At 43.7% G+C, this 22286-nt stretch overlaps 1 protein-coding gene across 4 annotated transcripts in view; it reads left to right on the top strand.

Annotated features, from left to right (window-relative positions):
• Positions 1-22286, top strand: part of LOC117398767 (erythroid membrane-associated protein-like) — a 112211-nt gene that overhangs the window by 10720 nt on the left and 79205 nt on the right. For 2 of the 4 annotated variants that reach the window (XM_059012317.1, XM_059012319.1), the window contains one exon: positions 83-109. The exons of 1 other annotated variant lie outside the window; for it this stretch is intronic. In XM_059012317.1, coding sequence (XP_058868300.1) covers positions 83-109 — 27 coding nt within the window. Of the gene's footprint in view, positions 1-82; positions 110-487; positions 515-611; positions 639-943; positions 1536-22286 lie in introns of those variants that run through there. One more of the 4 variants, XM_059012318.1, reaches the window with a different exon arrangement.

Genomic DNA, 22286 nt, shown 5'->3' with positions numbered 1-22286 from the left:
TTGTGGTTTTATTACATTTAAAACTGAAATGGGGGAATGCTTCTGCACTTAATGAAATGGTTTCTGTGTGTTTCATTCCTAGATTTTAAAGAACTTCGAAGGAATACCAGTAAGAATATGTGTTGTGTTTTTTCTATTCAGGATCTATATCTTTCTATCTCATATAAGTGAATTCAACATGTGTCATTGGTTCACTTCAATATTAATAAACTCCTGGCCTCTCTCTCTTTTATTATTTTTTCATTATGAATAATAAATTATCTTTCAAAACTGGTTCATTGGGTGTATTGAAAAGAGCAGCTGCTATCGATGTCAGGTTTAATTGATTAGTTTAGATGTGTAAATTATTTAATGGGGGGATCAAACCCTCTGTACCAAGATTTGTACAGATTAGAAGAGACCCATTAAGAGTGTGTTTGGACACTAATTATAATGTTATTGTGGCAATTTCCTCCCACCCTTAAATATATCCTCTTCTTTCAAACAGACACGTGTGACTATGCCCTTGGCAGAGGTATAACATTTTAATCTGCATTAATACACTTACAGTAATCAGAATCCACAGATTCATTCTCTTACACTTGATTCATTCTTCTATTCGTTTATTTCAGAATGGAAACAAATAACTGAAGCTTGTGGTAAGTTTGCATTGAATAAATCATATTTTCAAAATTCTCATTGAACACAATTAGTTTTAAATGTGTTTAAAAAAATATTAAATGTAGCATCGCTTGCAATTTCTAATGTAATATATAGAAGAACAAAATAATATTAAATGTTTGTTTCCAGTTACAATAGCATTAAAATCTGTCTAAATACAGTTATGGTCAAAGAATGAAAGTGTTGTTGTTCATAATCGTGAGAGAGAGAAAGCAGCAATAATCAAGTTCTCTGCTTTTCCTGTGATTCTCAATAACACACTCTTCTCATTCCTTTACCCCAGTCAATGTGACTCTAGACCTCAACACAGCCAGTCCCCGACTCACAGTCTCTGAAGACGGCTCACGAGTGAGATGCACAGGGGAGGGATCAGCAGAGTGGCCCAGTGTGCTGGGCAGGGAGGGGTTCACCTCAGGGAGGCTCTACTGGGAGGTGGAGGTGGGGGCGAAGGGCTACTGGGTTCTGGGGGTCTCCACACACCCTCATGAGAAGAGCATACCTGAGAAACCAGGGGAGGGCTACTGGCTTGTGAGGCTGGTTAAAGGGAAGACCTGTACAGCTGTGAGCCAGTCAGTGGATCAGACCTTAAATCTGGAGAGGATCTGCAAGGTGTGGGGGGTGTATCTGGATCACGGGGGAGGGAGGCTGTCGTTTTACAATGCAGAGACCAGATTTCACATCCATACTTTAGAAGGCTCATTCCCTGGGCAGGTCTACCCCATTTTCAGCCCAGGGTCACACGATAAAGGACCCTTGATAATTAATACAAAAGTGAAGAATGTGTAGTCCTGACAAGAAGCCTGCTACACTATATAATTTTTTATATATACAGCTCTGGAAAAAATTAAGACCACTGCAAAATTATCAGTTTCTCTGGTTTTACTATTTATAGGTATGTGTTTGGGTAAAATGAACATTTTTGTTTTATTCTATAAACTGCTGACAACATTTCTCCCAAATTCCAAATAAAAATATTGTCATTTAGAGCATTTATTTGCAGAAAATGACAACTGGTCAAAATAACCTCGAATAATGCAAAGGAAATAAGTTCATATTCATTTTTAAACAACACAATAGTAATGTTTTAACTTAGGAAGAGTTCAGAAATCAATATTTGGTGGAATAACCCTGATTTTCAAGCACAGCTTTCATGCGTCTTGGCATGCTCTCCACCAGTCTTTCACATTGATGTTGGGTGACTTTATGCCGCTCCTGGCGCAAAAATTCAAGCAGCTCGGCTTTGCTTCATGGCTTGTGACCATCCATCTTCCTCTTGATCACATTCCAGAGGTTTTCAATGGGGTTCAGGTCTGGAGATTGGGCTGGCCATGACAGGGTCTTGATCTGGTGGTCCTCCATCCACACCTTGATTGACCTGGCTGTGTGGCATGGAGCATTGTCCTGCTGGAAAACCCAATCCTCAGAGTTGGGGAACATTGTCAGAGCAGAAGGAAGCAAGTTTTCTTCCAGGACAACCTTGTACTTGGCTTGATTCATGCGTCCTTCACAAAGACAAATCTGCCCGATTCCAGCCTTGCTGAAGCACCCCCAGATGAGTCCAATTTTCAGCTTTGCCCAACACCTGGTCGTCTAATGGTTAGACGGAGACCTGGAGAGGCCTACAAGCCACAGTGTCTCGCACCCACTGTGAAATGTGGTGGAGGATTGGTGATGATCTGGGGGTGCTTCAGCAAGGCTGGAAGAAAACTTGCTTCCTTCTACTCTGACAATGTTCCCCAACTCTGAGGATTGGTCACCCAACATCAATGTGAAAGACTGGTGGAGAGCATGCCAAGACGCATGAAAGCTGTGCTTGAAAATCAGGGTTATTCCACCAAATATTGATTTCTGAACTCTTCCTAAGTTAAAACATTAGTATTGTGTTGTTTAAAAATGAATATGAACTTATTTCCTATGCATTATTCGAGGTCTGACAACACTACATCTTTTTTGTTATTTTGACCAGTTGTCATTTTCTGCAAATAAATGCTCTAAATGACAATATTTTTATTTGGAATTTGGGAGAAATGTTGTCAGCAGTTTATAGAATAAAACAAAAATGTTCATTTTACCCAAACACATACCTATAAATAGTAAAACCAGAGAAACTGATCATTTTGCAGTGGTCTCTTAATTTTTTCCAGAGCTGTGTGTATATATATATATATATATATATATATATATTACACAGTTACAGATGTGCTCAAATTTGTTGGTACCCCTCCACAAAAAATGAAGAATGCACAATTTTCTCTGAAATAACTTGAAACTGACAAAAGTAATTGGTATCCACTATTGTTTATTCCATATTTAATAGAAATCAGACTTTGCTTTTGATTTTTTATTCAACATAATATTGTAAATAATAAAACAAATGAAAATGGCATGGACAAAAATGATGGGACTGCTGACCTAATATTTGTTGCACATACTTTAGAGGCAATCACTGCAATCAAACGTTTTCTGTAGCTCTCAATGAGACTTCTGCACCTGTTAACAGGTAGTTTGGCCCACTCTTCCTGAGCAAACTGCTCCAGCTGTCTCGGTTTGATGGGTGCCTTCTCTAGACTGCAAGTTTCAGCTCTTTCCATAGATGTTCGATAGGATTCAGATCAGGACTCATAGAAGGCCACTTCAGAATAGTCCAATGTTTTGTTCTTATCCATTGTTGGGTGCTTTTAGCTGTGTGTTTTGGGTCATTATCCTGTTGGAGGACCCATGACCTGCGACTGAGACAGAGCTTTCTGACACTGGGCAGTACGTTTCGCTCCAGAATGCCTTGATAGTCTTGAGATTTCATTGTGCCCTGCACAGATTCAAGGCACCCTGTGCCAGGTGCAGCAAAGCAGCCCCAAAACATAACCGAGCCTTCTCCCATGTTTCACTGTAGGTATGGTGTTCTTTTCTTTGAAAGCTTCATTTTTTCGTCTGTGAACATAGAGCTGATGTGACTTGCCAAAAAGCTCCAGTTTTGACTCATCTGTCCAAAGGACATTCTCCCAGAAGGATTGTGGCTTGTCAATATGCATTTTAGCAAATTCTAGTCTGGCTTTTTTATGTTTTTCTGTCAAAAGTGGAATCCTCCTGGGTCTTCTTCCATTGAGCCCACTTTTGCTCAAAAAGCGATGGATGGTGCGATCAGAAACTGACGTACCTTCACCTTGGAGTTCAGCTTGTATCTCTTTGGCAGTTATCCTTGGTTCTTTTTCTACCATTCGCACTATCCTTCTGTTCAATCTGGAGTCGATTTTCCTCTTGCGGCAGTTCCATGGACCTTAAACTTCTTAATAATATTTGCAACTGTTGTCACAGGAACATCAAGCTGCTTGGAGATGGTCTTGTAGCCTTTACCTTTACCATGCTTGTCTATTATTTCTTTCTGATCTCCTCAGACAACTCTCTCCTTTGCTTTCTCTGGTATCATTGTGTGCACCACGCTGAACATGGACCAAACAGTACAGTGACTACTTTTCTCCATTTAAATAGGCTGAATGACTGATTACAAGATTGGAGACATGTGTGATACTAATTAAAGAAACTAATTATTTGAAATATCACTATAATCCAATTATTTATTATCTTTTCTAAGGGGTACCAACAAACGTGTCCAGGCCATTTTAGAATATCTTTGTAGAATAAGGAATAATTCATCTCTTTTCACAACTTCTTTGCTTTATTCTATGACATACCAAAGACATGCAAGTATACATGTTAAAATAGCTTTTAATTTCATCACTTTTCAGGAGGAATGAAGCATTAATTCAATGAGCTGTAAGGGTACCAACAAATTTGAGCACGTCTGTGTGTGTATATATATATATATATATATATATATATATATATATATATATATATATATATATATATATATATATATAAACACACAGTTATGTGCTGTGGATTCTAATTGAAGGACATAGATATTTTAACAACACATTGACACCACGAATTTATTTCAAATATTTACTTATTTATTCAATCAGAGTAAACTCAATCAGATATCCTGCTTGCATATTCATATTAGATTTGCTGGTTTAAGAGTGGTCTTGGTTTGTATAGAAAAGCCACACGGATGAATGCTCACTTTTCCATGTAGTTGATATTTACACTGAAGCTGGAATATCACCAGGATATTATTGCTGGCTGAGATGAATGTTCTGACTTGTGCTATATTGATGCTAATCTTCTTTTACATTTTTTTCAATGTATTATTTTACCAACTTTATTAAAAATATATACATAAATGTGTACTGATTTTTTTCCTGGCCTGATGCTATTATATCATTTTAACTTCAAACATGGAAATATTATAATTAGTATTGTAAAAATTTGTTTTTAATATCTGTTGAACAATCACATAAGGAAAAGACAAATTTTAAAAATATAATGATATCTGTACCCTGATAGTTAATCTGTACCCAAATCACTACAATTAAGAAACGTTGTCTATGGAAAGGATGGGAACAAAATATTTACAAACTGCTGTCTGTCTGTCTCTGACAGAATACAGGAAGTTATTGGAGTTTTGTTGTTATTAGATATTTTGTATTCTGGTTATGAAAAGAAGAAGAGTCTATAGGGGAAGAATGTGTGCTGGTGAGAGAAAAGAACGCAGGTTTTAAAGAAGCCTTGTAGTGGGTATTTAAAATAAAACTTCAAGTCAAGGGTTCATCAGTGTATTGTATTGCGTCCATGATTGACTGTGGGTGAAGGTTCTGTTATATATTAAAGCACTGTATTCTGTGTTACATATAGCTGTGTGATACAGTGTATAACTATAGCAGGTTGTGCTTTGTTTCTTGTCTCTGTTTCTACTGTTCTGTGTTTTTTAAATACAGCAGCACCCTAAATAACAGGTGCAGACTGGCCATCAGGAAGTGCAGGAGAATCCCCGGTGGGCCGGTGTGTTTGGTCCTGCGTGGGCCGCTGGTCTCTGTTTGATTTATAATTATTATTTTTTTCCCATTACATGCTGAGAATTACGCTGTTATTAACTTGGCAGTCTCGCTCTCTCGCGCGCATACATCACCACACCAGTCATCTCTTGGGTAGATCCAATATCGCACTATCTAAGGGGGGGGGGGCAAGGAGTGGCCGCTCCCTGATTGGACTTGCCCGGATTTTCTTAGAAAGGGATTGGTCAGCCAGATTTCGTCTTTCGTTTGAACCTCTTGTATTGATAGTGGATGAGTGTCAGTGTAGAAAATTGAGAGAAAAAGAAAAGGTGGGGCAGAAATAATTAGAGAAAAACGGCAAAGGTCTCTCGAGGCAGATGCCGCGAAGTGCACAAAAATGAAGGACATGTTCTGTAGGCCGGCTGGTAGTAGGGAGAGCAAGGAACGTCAGGATGCCAGTGTTAATCAGACCCCTCAGCGGATGATTAACACTGTGGCAGGGTCGAACACAGCAGGTACAAGAAGTAGAGTTTATGGATGCATTAAAATAGATTAAAGACTGGGCTGCGCCTCGTACCTAATAACGCCTTGGCTGTGACTATATACACGATATATCACTGCCTCTCGTACCTTATTGCTTTTATAAAACAGCTACACCAATATTTGTGACGTTAGTCACTTTTTGCGATCTAGTCAGCTATGTATAGCTATGCTATGCTAGCTGGGTTACTAAAAAAAACATTAGCTCAAACATTTCCGAGGTCACATCTCCCTTTCTCTCCACCATTTAGCTGGTTACCCCTGATAGAAACTGAAACAAAATCATGGCAAGCCGAGCTAATAGTGGTATAGCATGACATACTATTTGGTTATAGTATTGCCCCCTACTGGACACTCACAGCGTATTATTATTTATTTCTTAGCAGACACCCTTATCCAAGGGCGACTTACAATTGTTACAAGATATAACTTTTTTTTTTTTTTTACATTCAATTACATTATTTTTTACACATTATTTTTACATAGAATTACCCATTTATACAGTTGGGTTTTTACTGGAGCAATCTAGGTAAAGTACCTTGCACAAGGGTACAGCAGCAGTGTCAGATGCTGCTGAGCTTGAGGCGCGAGAGAGGGAGAGAATGGATGCTGTTGCAGGGTCCAGTGCAGAGAGAACAACAGCTGAGGAAAGATAAGGAGAGCAAGAAGATGCAGGCATATGAAGTGAATGCAGGGGGGTCAGCTGGTAGCTTTGATTACTTCACATGCCCTCAGTCCAAAGAGCTGGACACATTTTTGTTATCACCCTAACACAGTGGGACAGACTGAAGATGTCAGCTTGGGATGGATACAGGGTCAACACAATAAGTGAGGTGCCTGAGGAGGATGGAAACACTGGACCATGTGAAGAAGAGCTGGAGCAAGAGAACAAAATGTGCACTTCATGCAAAAACTGTGCCATGTGTTGTTATTTGATTCTATCCTGGTACAATTTATTGACTGATGCCTATCATGTAATTGGTTTGGGCTACAAATTCCATCCTGACTTTGTCAGTAACGCAAGTAGCATGTGAAAGGTGTTTCTCTACTCTGAAGTTTGTCAAGAATAGACTGAGAAGCACAAGACCACTTGGAAGGGTTCATGTTAATGTCTACAGAGAAAGAGATACTGAGGGCCCTAGACAGTGATGAGTTATTGACAGGATTGCGCAGAAGAGTGCACTGCTGCGACCTCTGCTGGCAACGTAAGATAGGACAGTCTCATTAACTTTGGATTTGGGTGAAGTAGTTGAATGTATTTTGAGATATAATTGGGGGTTGTGAAACTCTATTGTAATTTTGGGTTGGTACTGGCGCTGAGTGCACCCGATACGCATGCCAGCGTCAGTGACACACTGTTGCTGGAGGTGAAAAGCGCTCAGTGCCTCCTGGCGCTGGTGTGTAACACCTGTAACATTGTAACGATCACTCTGCACAACTGAGAAGCAGTTGCACTGTCCTCTACAACATGTTAAACCAGCGTTCAGTGTCGTTTTAAGACCGTGAAATATACCTTTGCTTATATGCCTGGTCCCACATTTCCCACAATTCTTTTCAACGTCCCGTCCCTGCCTATTGGATGAGCGTCGCAGAGCAAGCAGGGGCGGCACATTCAAATTTCAAACTGTACAGACAGACACGGAGCACTTAGCTTATTTGTGATAGGCTCTCTGATAGACACATGGGGTCTATCTCCAATCTCAGAGAAGTTTAGCGAAGTCAAGGTCTGATCTTCCATTTCTGACATTAAGTTCCCAACAATTTAAACTGATGAATTTAGATTTGAATTTAATGACACAAAGGGTCCCCGTACGGGCCACCAATTCTGTAACGATCACTCTGCACAACTGAGAAGCAGTTGCACTGTCCTCCCTAAGGAGAGACTACTGGCCCTATTCCTATAGCTAAATAAGTCAGCAAGAGTGACAGACAGCAAAAGCAGGGACGTCAGAGGTGTCAATTTCAAGAACAATCAGTTTATTATTGTGAACAATAAAGTCAACAAATGAAAAAATGAACAAATGAATGAAATGAATAATAAGAAAGGAATTCAAATAATTGCAGGTAACAGGTAAGAAATAAGATGGTACAGATAAGTATGTAGGGACAAACAGAAGGCTAAACAGATTCACAAAGTAGAAAATGAATGGTGTCCGGAGGGTCTCCAATAAACCCACACTCACAAACACAACACACACAGATAAAGACCAAAGATAAATAAATAGATACAGGTGGGGAAACAATTACATTTAACAGTCTCTGTGGCAATGGTGGAGAATGACAGTAGGCCCAACAAGTCCAGTAATAGCAGGGTAATTGAAATCCATACAAAGTAACAAAAAAATACAGGAAACAAAGTATCAAATTAAAGTAGAAACAATCCAAACAAAAAAGAAATGATCTCACCCACAAATAAGGCAGTCCAGCAAAGTGTCCCGAAATGATGGTGATTGTAGAAAGTTGAAAACATTGAGTACGTTGAAATTGTTGAGACTGTCCAGTAGTGTTGAGTTGAATGGTGAACAGTTGTTTGGAAAAAATCAGGAGGATCAGGAAAAAATGGAGGCTGTCACACATAAAACAACAAACACTAAACAGACCTAGAAAAACAGCTAAACTTAAACAAGTAACAGTGAAAACAAAAAGAGCAGTTTAGACAAAGCGCAGCGACAAAAGAAAATGAACGGATGCACTGGAATTATCTAAGGATGGTAATGGATTCACTGAAATTTAAGTAAAGAAAATGCTGTAGTTTAATGGATTCCTCTGAGAAAGGGAGTCTCCCTCAGGCCTGATTAGCCAGCTTTAATACAGGTGCTGGCTACTAAGGAGCTCTGAGATTGGAGGGGTGGAAATCTGAATGAGCCAATGGGGAGAGAGGATGAACAGAGGGTGGTTGCAAGGAACTATGGGAAATGAAGTTTTAACCTGGCCAGGCTACTGACCCTAATTAAAGGGACAGGTGGGTGAGACTTACACCCACATTATGTAGCATGGGAATTGCTACATATTCCCCCCCCCCACACTGGAGGTGCAAGGGACGAACGCCATAGTAGCGTTTTAAATTAACAATATTGACGGTATCCTCTTTGACATAATCTGGCTCCCCCCACTTGACTTTATAGTTGTGGGGTCCAAGTCTCTTGGTTACAAGAGCTGGCCCAAACCATTTAGGGGCAAGTTTTGCGGAAAACCTTCCGGAGGCATCAGATAAGGGGTGAGATCTTATCCAGACTAACTCACCTTCTACATACTGACAGTGTGCTCTCCGGGCATTGTAATTCCGAGCTTGCCGTTTCTGAGCTTTGGCAACGTGATCCCTCACCTCTTCGGCAATCTGCTGCTGGCGATCTAGCAGTTGGTAGGGATCGGTGGATGGAGCAGGAGCAACAGCGATTAATCGGTCCAATGGGCCTCTGATGGTCCTTCCGAGCGCTAGTACTGCAGGAGAGAAGCCTGTGGTTTCATGTTTGGCGGTGTTGAGGGTGAAACGAAACTCAGGTAGCCACTGATCCCACAGTTGATGGTTTTTCCCGACGAAAGATGCAACCATGGTCTTTAAGGTGCGGTTCACGCGTTCTGTCAGGTTGGTCTGTGGGTGGTAACTGGTGGTGAGTTTTTGTACTACTCCCCAGGTCTTGCACACCTCTGCGAGTAGCTGGCTCGTGAACTGAGGTCCACGGTCTGAAAGAATGTGTTGCGGTGTTCCCCATCGAGTGAATATTTCCTGCGTCAAAATGTTCACAATTTTGGTGGTCTTACTGTCCCGCAATGGAAACAGCTCAACCCACTTTGTGAAGTAATCAACAATGACCAGGATGTAAGTGTTACCTTTTTTACTTCTTGGGAAAGGTCCCATTAGGTCCAGACCCAGCATCTCTCCGGGCTCCTTCACAGTAGTGGACTGGAGTTGACCTGCAGGTTTGGTGTTGGATGGTTTGTACTTCTGGCAGGTTTGACACTCCTTTATGTGGTGCCATGTATCTTTACAGATGGAGGGCCACCATGCAACCTCCAGCATGCGCAACAGGGTCTTCATCCTGCCCAGGTGACCTCCCAAAGGGTTGTCATGGTAGTGGTGGAGGAAGGAATCCGTCAGCTGTTCCGGAATTACCAGCTGGTATCGGAATCCTTGTTTAGGAATGGGCACCCGGCGATACACAAGTCCCTGCTGTTGGATGAAGGAGATGCGGTTATCATTGGCAGTATTGGAAGCAATGTCATTGATGATGTCGGAGATAGCTGGGTCTTTGGACTGAGCGGCCGCAATCTGGTCCATGGTGGTGGGAAGATCCATGCTACTCGCAGGGGCATTGCTAGCACACACTGACGCAGAAGGAGTTGAAGGTGGTACATGTGGAGCTCTGGAGAGTGCATCAGGTACAAGATTCAGACTACCTTTCCTGTAAATAACGGTAAAAGTGAATTGTTGTAGGCGAAGAGTCCAGCGGGTCAGTCTGGAAGAGGTTTTTGGGTTATTGAATGCCCAGGAGAGTGCAGCGTGGTCAGTGACAACCTCAAACTCCATCCCCTCCAGATAATGCCGCCATTTTTCTACTGCCCACACGACAGCGAGACACTCCTTTTCGGATGTGGAGTAGTTTTTTTCGGCAGAGTTCAGTAATTTGGAGGTGTAGGCGATTACCTTCTCATCATCTCCTTCTAGCTGAGTCAGAACCGCTCCAAGTCCTACATCGCTGGCATCAGTAAAGACTCGGAACGTCTTGTTGATGTCCGGGTGAGCGAGGACTGGAGGACTGATCAAAGCTTCTTGGAGGAGTTTGAAACTCTTCTGGCACTCTCCTGTCCATTTCCAGGGGACATCTTTCTTTTTCAAGTTGTTAAGTGGGGCAGCAATATCCGCAAACCTGGGGATGTACTTGTGGTACCACCCTGCCAAACCTAGGAACCGTTGAACCTCCTTCAAGTGGGTAGGAATGGGATATTCCTGGATGGCTTGGAGCTTGTGGGGATCAGCAGCTACACCCTCACCTGAAACCACATGACCAAGGAAATGGAGAGTGTGTTTAAAGAAGTGGCATTTTTTGAGATTGAGTGTAAGACGGGCCAGATGAAGTTTGTGGAAGACAGCTTCGAGGTCTTGAAGATGCTGTGCTGAGTTTGCTGAATAGACAATGATGTCATCTATGTAGACGAAACAGATCTTCCCTCGGAGGTCTCCTAACACTCTCTCCATCAGCCGTTGAAAAGTGGCTGCAGCATTTTTTAACCCAAATGGCATTACATTAAATTGATAAAAACCAAAGGGTGTAGTAAACGCAGTCTTCGCTCTACTTGCTGAGTCCATCGCCACTTGCCAGTAACCCGAGCGTAGATCAAGGGAACTGAATACCGCAGCACCACTCAGGGACTCCAGGATGTCATGAATGAGGGGCATGGGATATGCATCAAAGACAGTCTTTGCATTCAGCTTTCTGTAGTCCACACAGAACCTGTAACCACCATCTTTCTTCTCTGTGAGCACCACTGGAGAGGACCATGGGGAGTTAGATGGTTCTATAACTCCGTCCAGAAGCATGTCTTGGATGTGTTCCTTGATTAAAGCCTTTTTCAGTGGAGACGCTCTATACAGTCGACCCCGAACAGGGACTTCGTCCTCAGTGGAGATGGAGTGACGGGTAACGGTGGTCATTCCCAACTTATCAGTGCAGACTGAAGACCACTTTTGCTGGAGGTTCTGGAGTTGTTGCTCGACAGGAGATGGTTCAGCTGAAGTGATGGTCATGGTCACCTTCGCCGGTTGGCATGGCTTTGGATCAGAGGTGGTAGGTGGCTGGCAAGATGTATGGAAGTAGAGGCTGACACTCGATAAGGACCTGTCCCAGGAAGCTTCCCCCTCATACCGTGGCAAAAAAGGATGGTAGGAGAAATCCTTCTGGTGCTTGACACCATACTGCCTAGTGACAATGTCAATCTGGGTATGAGTTTTCTCCAGGAAATCCAAGCCTAGAACCAGGGGAAACGTCATTGTGATGATCTTGTAGGATATATGTTCCTAGAAACCAGATCTCTCCATGGAGAAGGTAAGTGAGGCGAACTTGACCTTTGGCCTGGTGTGACTGTCCATCCGCCAGCATGAAATACTGGTCCTGTGCAGACTCCAGTTCTTCCCCTGGATGAGCGATCTTCCTCCAGAGACTCTCTCTCATCAGAGTGAAGGTGCTCCCAGTGTCCAGGACTGCAGGCCCTTGGAGCCCTCGAACGCCCACATCCACGATCAGCAGAGTCAGGCTTGCAGCAGGAACTATATTTTTCTTCTCCTGGCTTCTCACCATGCTGACCTCTGCCGGCTTCTTCGTAGCTCCTTTCTGGCTCCTCTTGTCCTGAACGGCTTTGCTGGAGTTTGACTTGACCCAGTATTCCCGCTGGGCAGCGTTGTCTCTCTCCACCTGGGTACCGATGCGCACCAGTTCTGCCACTGTCTTCACTGTTCCCCTAAGACAGCTTGCCAGTTTGGGATTACAGCTGTTTAGAATGCGACAAACCAACTCAGTCTCCTCCAAGTCTGGCTTCCAGCGCAGACATAGGGCACGGTAGTCATAGGCGAAGTCAAGGATTCGCTCGTCAGGAAGTTGGAATCTGGAGCGAAGTCGGTCTTCCACTTCGGTCTGGAAGTCAGACGGCAGAAAGGCTTGACGGAAGACAGTCTTGAACTGTTCCCAGGACTGGATTCCCTTGCGCTCCGCGACCCACCAGCTCTTTGCTGAGCCTTTCAGCACACTGGACATGGTTGCCAGGATCTGATTTGGTGTCATGGGTCGTAGCGCTAGGAATTCATCGCATTTGTCCAGGAAGTCAATGGCATCGCTGCTGGCCTCCCCGCCAAACTCTGGGAAGTTGATTTTAATGGGCAGCTTTGCTTGGGGAAGACATCCTTCAGTCCTGGAGCCATGGTAATCCGCAGACCCACCGTCAAAGGAGAACTGTTGTGGTGCAGATTGCTTTCTAGAGGAGAGAGACGGCAAAGAAAGTGGTAGACGAGGGGTGCAGGTCTTTTTGAAGAGTTTCTTCAGCTCTTCTCCCCACAGCCCATCCCGGCGTTTCAGACACTTCACCACTTCCTTATCCATTTCGACAAGGGCCTCTTGCATTCGATTCTCCATATCTGCGAAGCGTCCTTCGATGTAACCTCGCAGGACCTGTTCACGATTAATGCTGCTCTCCTGTAACTCAGACAGCTGTGTTTCCAGTTGCTCAACACGGTCAGTGAGATGGGAACAGTGCTCAGTCAATTGCCCTATCGCAACACTGTCAGTAAGGTTCCCTTCATCATCATCGCCTCCAGAAAGATCTGCCCCTTCCTGTGTAATGTACAGGTCACTAATGCGGGTGGTTCTCTCTGTGATAGGCTCTCTGATAGACACATGGGGTCTATCTCCAATCTCAGAGAAGTTTAGCGAAGTCAAGGTCTGATCTTCCATTTCTGACATTAAGTTCCCAACAATTTAAACTGATGAATTTAGATTTGAATTTAATGACACAAAGGGTCCCCGTACGGGCCACCAATTCTGTAACGATCACTCTGCACAACTGAGAAGCAGTTGCACTGTCCTCCCTAAGGAGAGACTACTGGCCCTATTCCTATAGCTAAATAAGTCAGCAAGAGTGACAGACAGCAAAAGCAGGGACGTCAGAGGTGTCAATTTCAAGAACAATCAGTTTATTATTGTGAACAATAAAGTCAACAAATGAAAAAATGAACAAATGAATGAAATGAATAATAAGAAAGGAATTCAAATAATTGCAGGTAACAGGTAAGAAATAAGATGGTACAGATAAGTATGTAGGGACAAACAGAAGGCTAAACAGATTCACAAAGTAGAAAATGAATGGTGTCCGGAGGGTCTCCAATAAACCCACACTCACAAACACAACACACACAGATAAAGACCAAAGATAAATAAATAGATACAGGTGGGGAAACAATTACATTTAACAGTCTCTGTGGCAATGGTGGAGAATGACAGTAGGCCCAACAAGTCCAGTAATAGCAGGGTAATTGAAATCCATACAAAGTAACAAAAAAATACAGGAAACAAAGTATCAAATTAAAGTAGAAACAATCCAAACAAAAAAGAAATGATCTCACCCACAAATAAGGCAGTCCAGCAAAGTGTCCCGAAATGATGGTGATTGTAGAAAGTTGAAAACATTGAGTACGTTGAAATTGTTGAGACTGTCCAGTAGTGTTGAGTTGAATGGTGAACAGTTGTTTGGAAAAAATCAGGAGGATCAGGAAAAAATGGAGGCTGTCACACATAAAACAACAAACACTAAACAGACCTAGAAAAACAGCTAAACTTAAACAAGTAACAGTGAAAACAAAAAGAGCAGTTTAGACAAAGCGCAGCGACAAAAGAAAATGAACGGATGCACTGGAATTATCTAAGGATGGTAATGGATTCACTGAAATTTAAGTAAAGAAAATGCTGTAGTTTAATGGATTCCTCTGAGAAAGGGAGTCTCCCTCAGGCCTGATTAGCCAGCTTTAATACAGGTGCTGGCTACTAAGGAGCTCTGAGATTGGAGGGGTGGAAATCTGAATGAGCCAATGGGGAGAGAGGATGAACAGAGGGTGGTTGCAAGGAACTATGGGAAATGAAGTTTTAACCTGGCCAGGCTACTGACCCTAATTAAAGGGACAGGTGGGTGAGACTTACACCCACATTATGTAGCATGGGAATTGCTACATATTCCCCCCCCCCCACACTGGAGGTGCAAGGGACGAACGCCATAGTAGCGTTTTAAATTAACAATATTGACGGTATCCTCTTTGACATAATCTGGCTCCCCCCACTTGACTTTATAGTTGTGGGGTCCAAGTCTCTTGGTTACAAGAGCTGGCCCAAACCATTTAGGGGCAAGTTTTGCGGAAAACCTTCCGGAGGCATCAGATAAGGGGTGAGATCTTATCCAGACTAACTCACCTTCTACATACTGACAGTGTGCTCTCCGGGCATTGTAATTCCGAGCTTGCCGTTTCTGAGCTTTGGCAACGTGATCCCTCACCTCTTCGGCAATCTGCTGCTGGCGATCTAGCAGTTGGTAGGGATCGGTGGATGGAGCAGGAGCAACAGCGATTAATCGGTCCAATGGGCCTCTGATGGTCCTTCCGAGCGCTAGTACTGCAGGAGAGAAGCCTGTGGTTTCATGTTTGGCGGTGTTGAGGGTGAAACGAAACTCAGGTAGCCACTGATCCCACAGTTGATGGTTTTTCCCGACGAAAGATGCAACCATGGTCTTTAAGGTGCGGTTCACGCGTTCTGTCAGGTTGGTCTGTGGGTGGTAACTGGTGGTGAGTTTTTGTACTACTCCCCAGGTCTTGCACACCTCTGCGAGTAGCTGGCTCGTGAACTGAGGTCCACGGTCTGAAAGAATGTGTTGCGGTGTTCCCCATCGAGTGAATATTTCCTGCGTCAAAATGTTCACAATTTTGGTGGTCTTACTGTCCCGCAATGGAAACAGCTCAACCCACTTTGTGAAGTAATCAACAATGACCAGGATGTAAGTGTTACCTTTTTTACTTCTTGGGAAAGGTCCCATTAGGTCCAGACCCAGCATCTCTCCGGGCTCCTTCACAGTAGTGGACTGGAGTTGACCTGCAGGTTTGGTGTTGGATGGTTTGTACTTCTGGCAGGTTTGACACTCCTTTATGTGGTGCCATGTATCTTTACAGATGGAGGGCCACCATGCAACCTCCAGCATGCGCAACAGGGTCTTCATCCTGCCCAGGTGACCTCCCAAAGGGTTGTCATGGTAGTGGTGGAGGAAGGAATCCGTCAGCTGTTCCGGAATTACCAGCTGGTATCGGAATCCTTGTTTAGGAATGGGCACCCGGCGATACACAAGTCCCTGCTGTTGGATGAAGGAGATGCGGTTATCATTGGCAGTATTGGAAGCAATGTCATTGATGATGTCGGAGATAGCTGGGTCTTTGGACTGAGCGGCCGCAATCTGGTCCATGGTGGTGGGAAGATCCATGCTACTCGCAGGGGCATTGCTAGCACACACTGACGCAGAAGGAGTTGAAGGTGGTACATGTGGAGCTCTGGAGAGTGCATCAGGTACAAGATTCAGACTACCTTTCCTGTAAATAACGGTAAAAGTGAATTGTTGTAGGCGAAGAGTCCAGCGGGTCAGTCTGGAAGAGGTTTTTGGGTTATTGAATGCCCAGGAGAGTGCAGCGTGGTCAGTGACAACCTCAAACTCCATCCCCTCCAGATAATGCCGCCATTTTTCTACTGCCCACACGACAGCGAGACACTCCTTTTCGGATGTGGAGTAGTTTTTTTCGGCAGAGTTCAGTAATTTGGAGGTGTAGGCGATTACCTTCTCATCATCTCCTTCTAGCTGAGTCAGAACCGCTCCAAGTCCTACATCGCTGGCATCAGTAAAGACTCGGAACGTCTTGTTGATGTCCGGGTGAGCGAGGACTGGAGGACTGATCAAAGCTTCTTGGAGGAGTTTGAAACTCTTCTGGCACTCTCCTGTCCATTTCCAGGGGACATCTTTCTTTTTCAAGTTGTTAAGTGGGGCAGCAATATCCGCAAACCTGGGGATGTACTTGTGGTACCACCCTGCCAAACCTAGGAACCGTTGAACCTCCTTCAAGTGGGTAGGAATGGGATATTCCTGGATGGCTTGGAGCTTGTGGGGATCAGCAGCTACACCCTCACCTGAAACCACATGACCAAGGAAATGGAGAGTGTGTTTAAAGAAGTGGCATTTTTTGAGATTGAGTGTAAGACGGGCCAGATGAAGTTTGTGGAAGACAGCTTCGAGGTCTTGAAGATGCTGTGCTGAGTTTGCTGAATAGACAATGATGTCATCTATGTAGACGAAACAGATCTTCCCTCGGAGGTCTCCTAACACTCTCTCCATCAGCCGTTGAAAAGTGGCTGCAGCATTTTTTAACCCAAATGGCATTACATTAAATTGATAAAAACCAAAGGGTGTAGTAAACGCAGTCTTCGCTCTACTTGCTGAGTCCATCGCCACTTGCCAGTAACCCGAGCGTAGATCAAGGGAACTGAATACCGCAGCACCACTCAGGGACTCCAGGATGTCATGAATGAGGGGCATGGGATATGCATCAAAGACAGTCTTTGCATTCAGCTTTCTGTAGTCCACACAGAACCTGTAACCACCATCTTTCTTCTCTGTGAGCACCACTGGAGAGGACCATGGGGAGTTAGATGGTTCTATAACTCCGTCCAGAAGCATGTCTTGGATGTGTTCCTTGATTAAAGCCTTTTTCAGTGGAGACGCTCTATACAGTCGACCCCGAACAGGGACTTCGTCCTCAGTGGAGATGGAGTGACGGGTAACGGTGGTCATTCCCAACTTATCAGTGCAGACTGAAGACCACTTTTGCTGGAGGTTCTGGAGTTGTTGCTCGACAGGAGATGGTTCAGCTGAAGTGATGGTCATGGTCACCTTCGCCGGTTGGCATGGCTTTGGATCAGAGGTGGTAGGTGGCTGGCAAGATGTATGGAAGTAGAGGCTGACACTCGATAAGGACCTGTCCCAGGAAGCTTCCCCCTCATACCGTGGCAAAAAAGGATGGTAGGAGAAATCCTTCTGGTGCTTGACACCATACTGCCTAGTGACAATGTCAATCTGGGTATGAGTTTTCTCCAGGAAATCCAAGCCTAGAACCAGGGGAAACTTCATTGTGATGATCTTGTAGGATATATGTTCCTAGAAACCAGATCTCTCCATGGAGAAGGTAAGTGAGGCGAACTTGACCTTTGGCCTGGTGTGACTGTCCATCCGCCAGCATGAAATACTGGTCCTGTGCAGACTCCAGTTCTTCCCCTGGATGAGCGATCTTCCTCCAGAGACTCTCTCTCATCAGAGTGAAGGTGCTCCCAGTGTCCAGGACTGCAGGCCCTTGGAGCCCTCGAACGCCCACATCCACGATCAGCAGAGTCAGGCTTGCAGCAGGAACTATATTTTTCTTCTCCTGGCTTCTCACCATGCTGACCTCTGCCGGCTTCTTCGTAGCTCCTTTCTGGCTCCTCTTGTCCTGAACGGCTTTGCTGGAGTTTGACTTGACCCAGTATTCCCGCTGGGCAGCGTTGTCTCTCTCCACCTGGGTCCCGATGCGCACCAGTTCTGCCACTGTCTTCACTGTTCCCCTAAGACAGCTTGCCAGTTTGGGATTACAGCTGTTTAGAATGCGACAAACCAACTCAGTCTCCTCCAAGTCTGGCTTCCAGCGCAGACATAGGGCACGGTAGTCATAGGCGAAGTCAAGGATTCGCTCGTCAGGAAGTTGGAATCTGGAGCGAAGTCGGTCTTCCACTTCGGTCTGGAAGTCAGACGGCAGAAAGGCTTGACGGAAGACAGTCTTGAACTGTTCCCAGGACTGGATTCCCTTGCGCTCCGCGACCCACCAGCTCTTTGCTGAGCCTTTCAGCACACTGGACATGGTTGCCAGGATCTGATTTGGTGTCATGGGTCGTAGCGCTAGGAATTCATCGCATTTGTCCAGGAAGTCAATGGCATCGCTGCTGGCCTCCCCGCCAAACTCTGGGAAGTTGATTTTAATGGGCAGCTTTGCTTGGGGAAGACATCCTTCAGTCCTGGAGCCATGGTAATCCGCAGACCCACCGTCAAAGGAGAACTGTTGTGGTGCAGATTGCTTTCTAGAGGAGAGAGACGGCAAAGAAAGTGGTAGACGAGGGGTGCAGGTCTTTTTGAAGAGTTTCTTCAGCTCTTCTCCCCACAGCCCATCCCGGCGTTTCAGACACTTCACCACTTCCTTATCCATTTCGACAAGGGCCTCTTGCATTCGATTCTCCATATCTGCGAAGCGTCCTTCGATGTAACCTCGCAGGACCTGTTCACGATTAATGCTGCTCTCCTGTAACTCAGACAGCTGTGTTTCCAGTTGCTCAACACGGTCAGTGAGATGGGAACAGTGCTCAGTCAATTGCCCTATCGCAACACTGTCAGTAAGGTTCCCTTCATCATCATCGCCTCCAGAAAGATCTGCCCCTTCCTGTGTAATGTACAGGTCACTAATGCGGGTGGTTCTCTCTGTGATAGGCTCTCTGATAGACACATGGGGTCTATCTCCAATCTCAGAGAAGTTTAGCGAAGTCAAGGTCTGATCTTCCATTTCTGACATTAAGTTCCCAACAATTTAAACTGATGAATTTAGATTTGAATTTAATGACACAAAGGGTCCCCGTACGGGCCACCAATTCTGTAACGATCACTCTGCACAACTGAGAAGCAGTTGCACTGTCCTCCCTAAGGAGAGACTACTGGCCCTATTCCTATAGCTAAATAAGTCAGCAAGAGTGACAGACAGCAAAAGCAGGGACGTCAGAGGTGTCAATTTCAAGAACAATCAGTTTATTATTGTGAACAATAAAGTCAACAAATGAAAAAATGAACAAATGAATGAAATGAATAATAAGAAAGGAATTCAAATAATTGCAGGTAACAGGTAAGAAATAAGATGGTACAGATAAGTATGTAGGGACAAACAGAAGGCTAAACAGATTCACAAAGTAGAAAATGAATGGTGTCCGGAGGGTCTCCAATAAACCCACACTCACAAACACAACACACACAGATAAAGACCAAAGATAAATAAATAGATACAGGTGGGGAAACAATTACATTTAACAGTCTCTGTGGCAATGGTGGAGAATGACAGTAGGCCCAACAAGTCCAGTAATAGCAGGGTAATTGAAATCCATACAAAGTAACAAAAAAATACAGGAAACAAAGTATCAAATTAAAGTAGAAACAATCCAAACAAAAAAGAAATGATCTCACCCACAAATAAGGCAGTCCAGCAAAGTGTCCCGAAATGATGGTGATTGTAGAAAGTTGAAAACATTGAGTACGTTGAAATTGTTGAGACTGTCCAGTAGTGTTGAGTTGAATGGTGAACAGTTGTTTGGAAAAAATCAGGAGGATCAGGAAAAAATGGAGGCTGTCACACATAAAACAACAAACACTAAACAGACCTAGAAAAACAGCTAAACTTAAACAAGTAACAGTGAAAACAAAAAGAGCAGTTTAGACAAAGCGCAGCGACAAAAGAAAATGAACGGATGCACTGGAATTATCTAAGGATGGTAATGGATTCACTGAAATTTAAGTAAAGAAAATGCTGTAGTTTAATGGATTCCTCTGAGAAAGGGAGTCTCCCTCAGGCCTGATTAGCCAGCTTTAATACAGGTGCTGGCTACTAAGGAGCTCTGAGATTGGAGGGGTGGAAATCTGAATGAGCCAATGGGGAGAGAGGATGAACAGAGGGTGGTTGCAAGGAACTATGGGAAATGAAGTTTTAACCTGGCCAGGCTACTGACCCTAATTAAAGGGACAGGTGGGTGAGACTTACACCCACATTATGTAGCATGGGAATTGCTACAACATGTTAAACCAGCGTTCAGTGTCGTTTTAAGACCGTGAAATATACCTTTGCTTATATGCCTGGTCCCACATTTCCCACAATTCTTTTCAACGTCCCGTCCCTGCCTATTGGATGAGCGTCGCAGAGCAAGCAGGGGCGGCACATTCAAATTTCAAACTGTACAGACAGACACGGAGCACTTGGCTTATTTGTTTTTAAGTTACTAACTGTCTCTGTTGAACCGAATACTGTTTTGTTTTTAGCCATATTTTTATTTTCATTGGCAGACGTGCTCTGGATGCAAGCACAGTGCTGACATGTCATTTCCTAAAATTATATTAAGGGAGGTTTCTGGTAAATATATAAAGAAAAAAGGGAGTGTATATTTGAGCACTAGTACAAAAATACCATGTACGGAATTAAAATGAATGGACAATAGAATAGTCTTTTTTTGTAACAATTTAATTGGTTTAAAAGCAAACAAGATTATCCATAAACTAATGTTAACAGAAAATACATATAAAAAGAGAATTTCGACAAAAGCTGCCGGGAAGCACTGTCGCTGCTGATTGCTTGTTTCTACGCGCTTTGAAAAGGGAGTCTCGTCTTCCAGAATATCACTTACAATGTGGGCCATCAAAAATAAAAATAAAGTTTCTAAAGAAGATGATTTCAGCAAGCTAAAACACCACACGAACACTTGTCATGTGACACTTTCTATATTGGCTTGCTAGTTTGCAATTGGCTGCTGGTCCGCGGCGGTGTGACACTGAGCGCTGGTTTAACATGTTACACGTGTTATACACTGAGCGCTGGTTTAACATGTTACAGGTGTTACACACCAGCGCCAGTAGGCACTGAGCTCTTTTCACCTCCAGCGACAGTGTGTCACTGACGCTGGCATGCGTATCGGGTGTATATATACCCCGTTAAGATAAACAAGATCTGGATTTGTTTTAGAGCATTTTACAGCACTGGGGATTCCAAAAGTGCCGCATCATGTGATAGGCTGTAGGTTTATTCACATCCGATTGGATCCCAGGCCAGTAGAGTCTGATAGTCTAGTTATTTCGCCACTGCAGCCTCTAAACATAGAAACAAAGTTGTTGAAATGTTTGTCTGCTTTACTGAGATTAATATGCACCACATCACTCACAATACATACTGCTGTAGATTAACAGCTCTGAAGACATTGCCAGGGCTGTTATTGACTGGTATTGAAACTCTTCTATTTTGTCTCAACAGAATCCAAAGGATTTTTCCTCAAATCAGGTAAACTTGATATTTTTTGTCTAATTTTTTTTTTTTTTTTTTTTTTTTACCAGGGCAGAGTTACTGATTGAAGTTCTGCATGAGCTGCCTGTAATCTCACAAGATCCACTTAAAAAGACAGGAGAAGAAACAGACACTTCCAATATCTCTCACATCGTATGGCAAAGTGGTTGATTGGGTACAGGTGCAGGAGTGATGCAGTGCGTGAATGAAACAGACAGAGATTATAATCCAGTTTGGAAAGGAGTTTTATTTTGTTTTCCAGGTCTGGCGACCAAACAATAATCCCCCGGCAATAAACACCAATGTGTAAAGAACAGGGTAAATAACAACTAGGATTGCAGTCCCAGATAATACACACCAATGTGTAGAGCACAGGGTAAATAACAACTAGGATTGCAGTCCCAGATAATACACACCAATGTGTAAAGCACAGGGTAAATAACAACTAGGATTGCAGTCCCAGATAATACACACCAATGTGTACTGCACAGGGTAAATAACAACTAGGATTGCAGTCC

This window comes from Acipenser ruthenus, chromosome 44 (assembly GCF_902713425.1).
Source record: "Acipenser ruthenus chromosome 44, fAciRut3.2 maternal haplotype, whole genome shotgun sequence".
Lineage (NCBI taxonomy): Eukaryota > Metazoa > Chordata > Actinopteri > Acipenseriformes > Acipenseridae > Acipenser > Acipenser ruthenus.
Note: the sequence above shows the minus strand (reverse complement) of the source record. Positions and strands in the feature narration are given on the sequence as shown.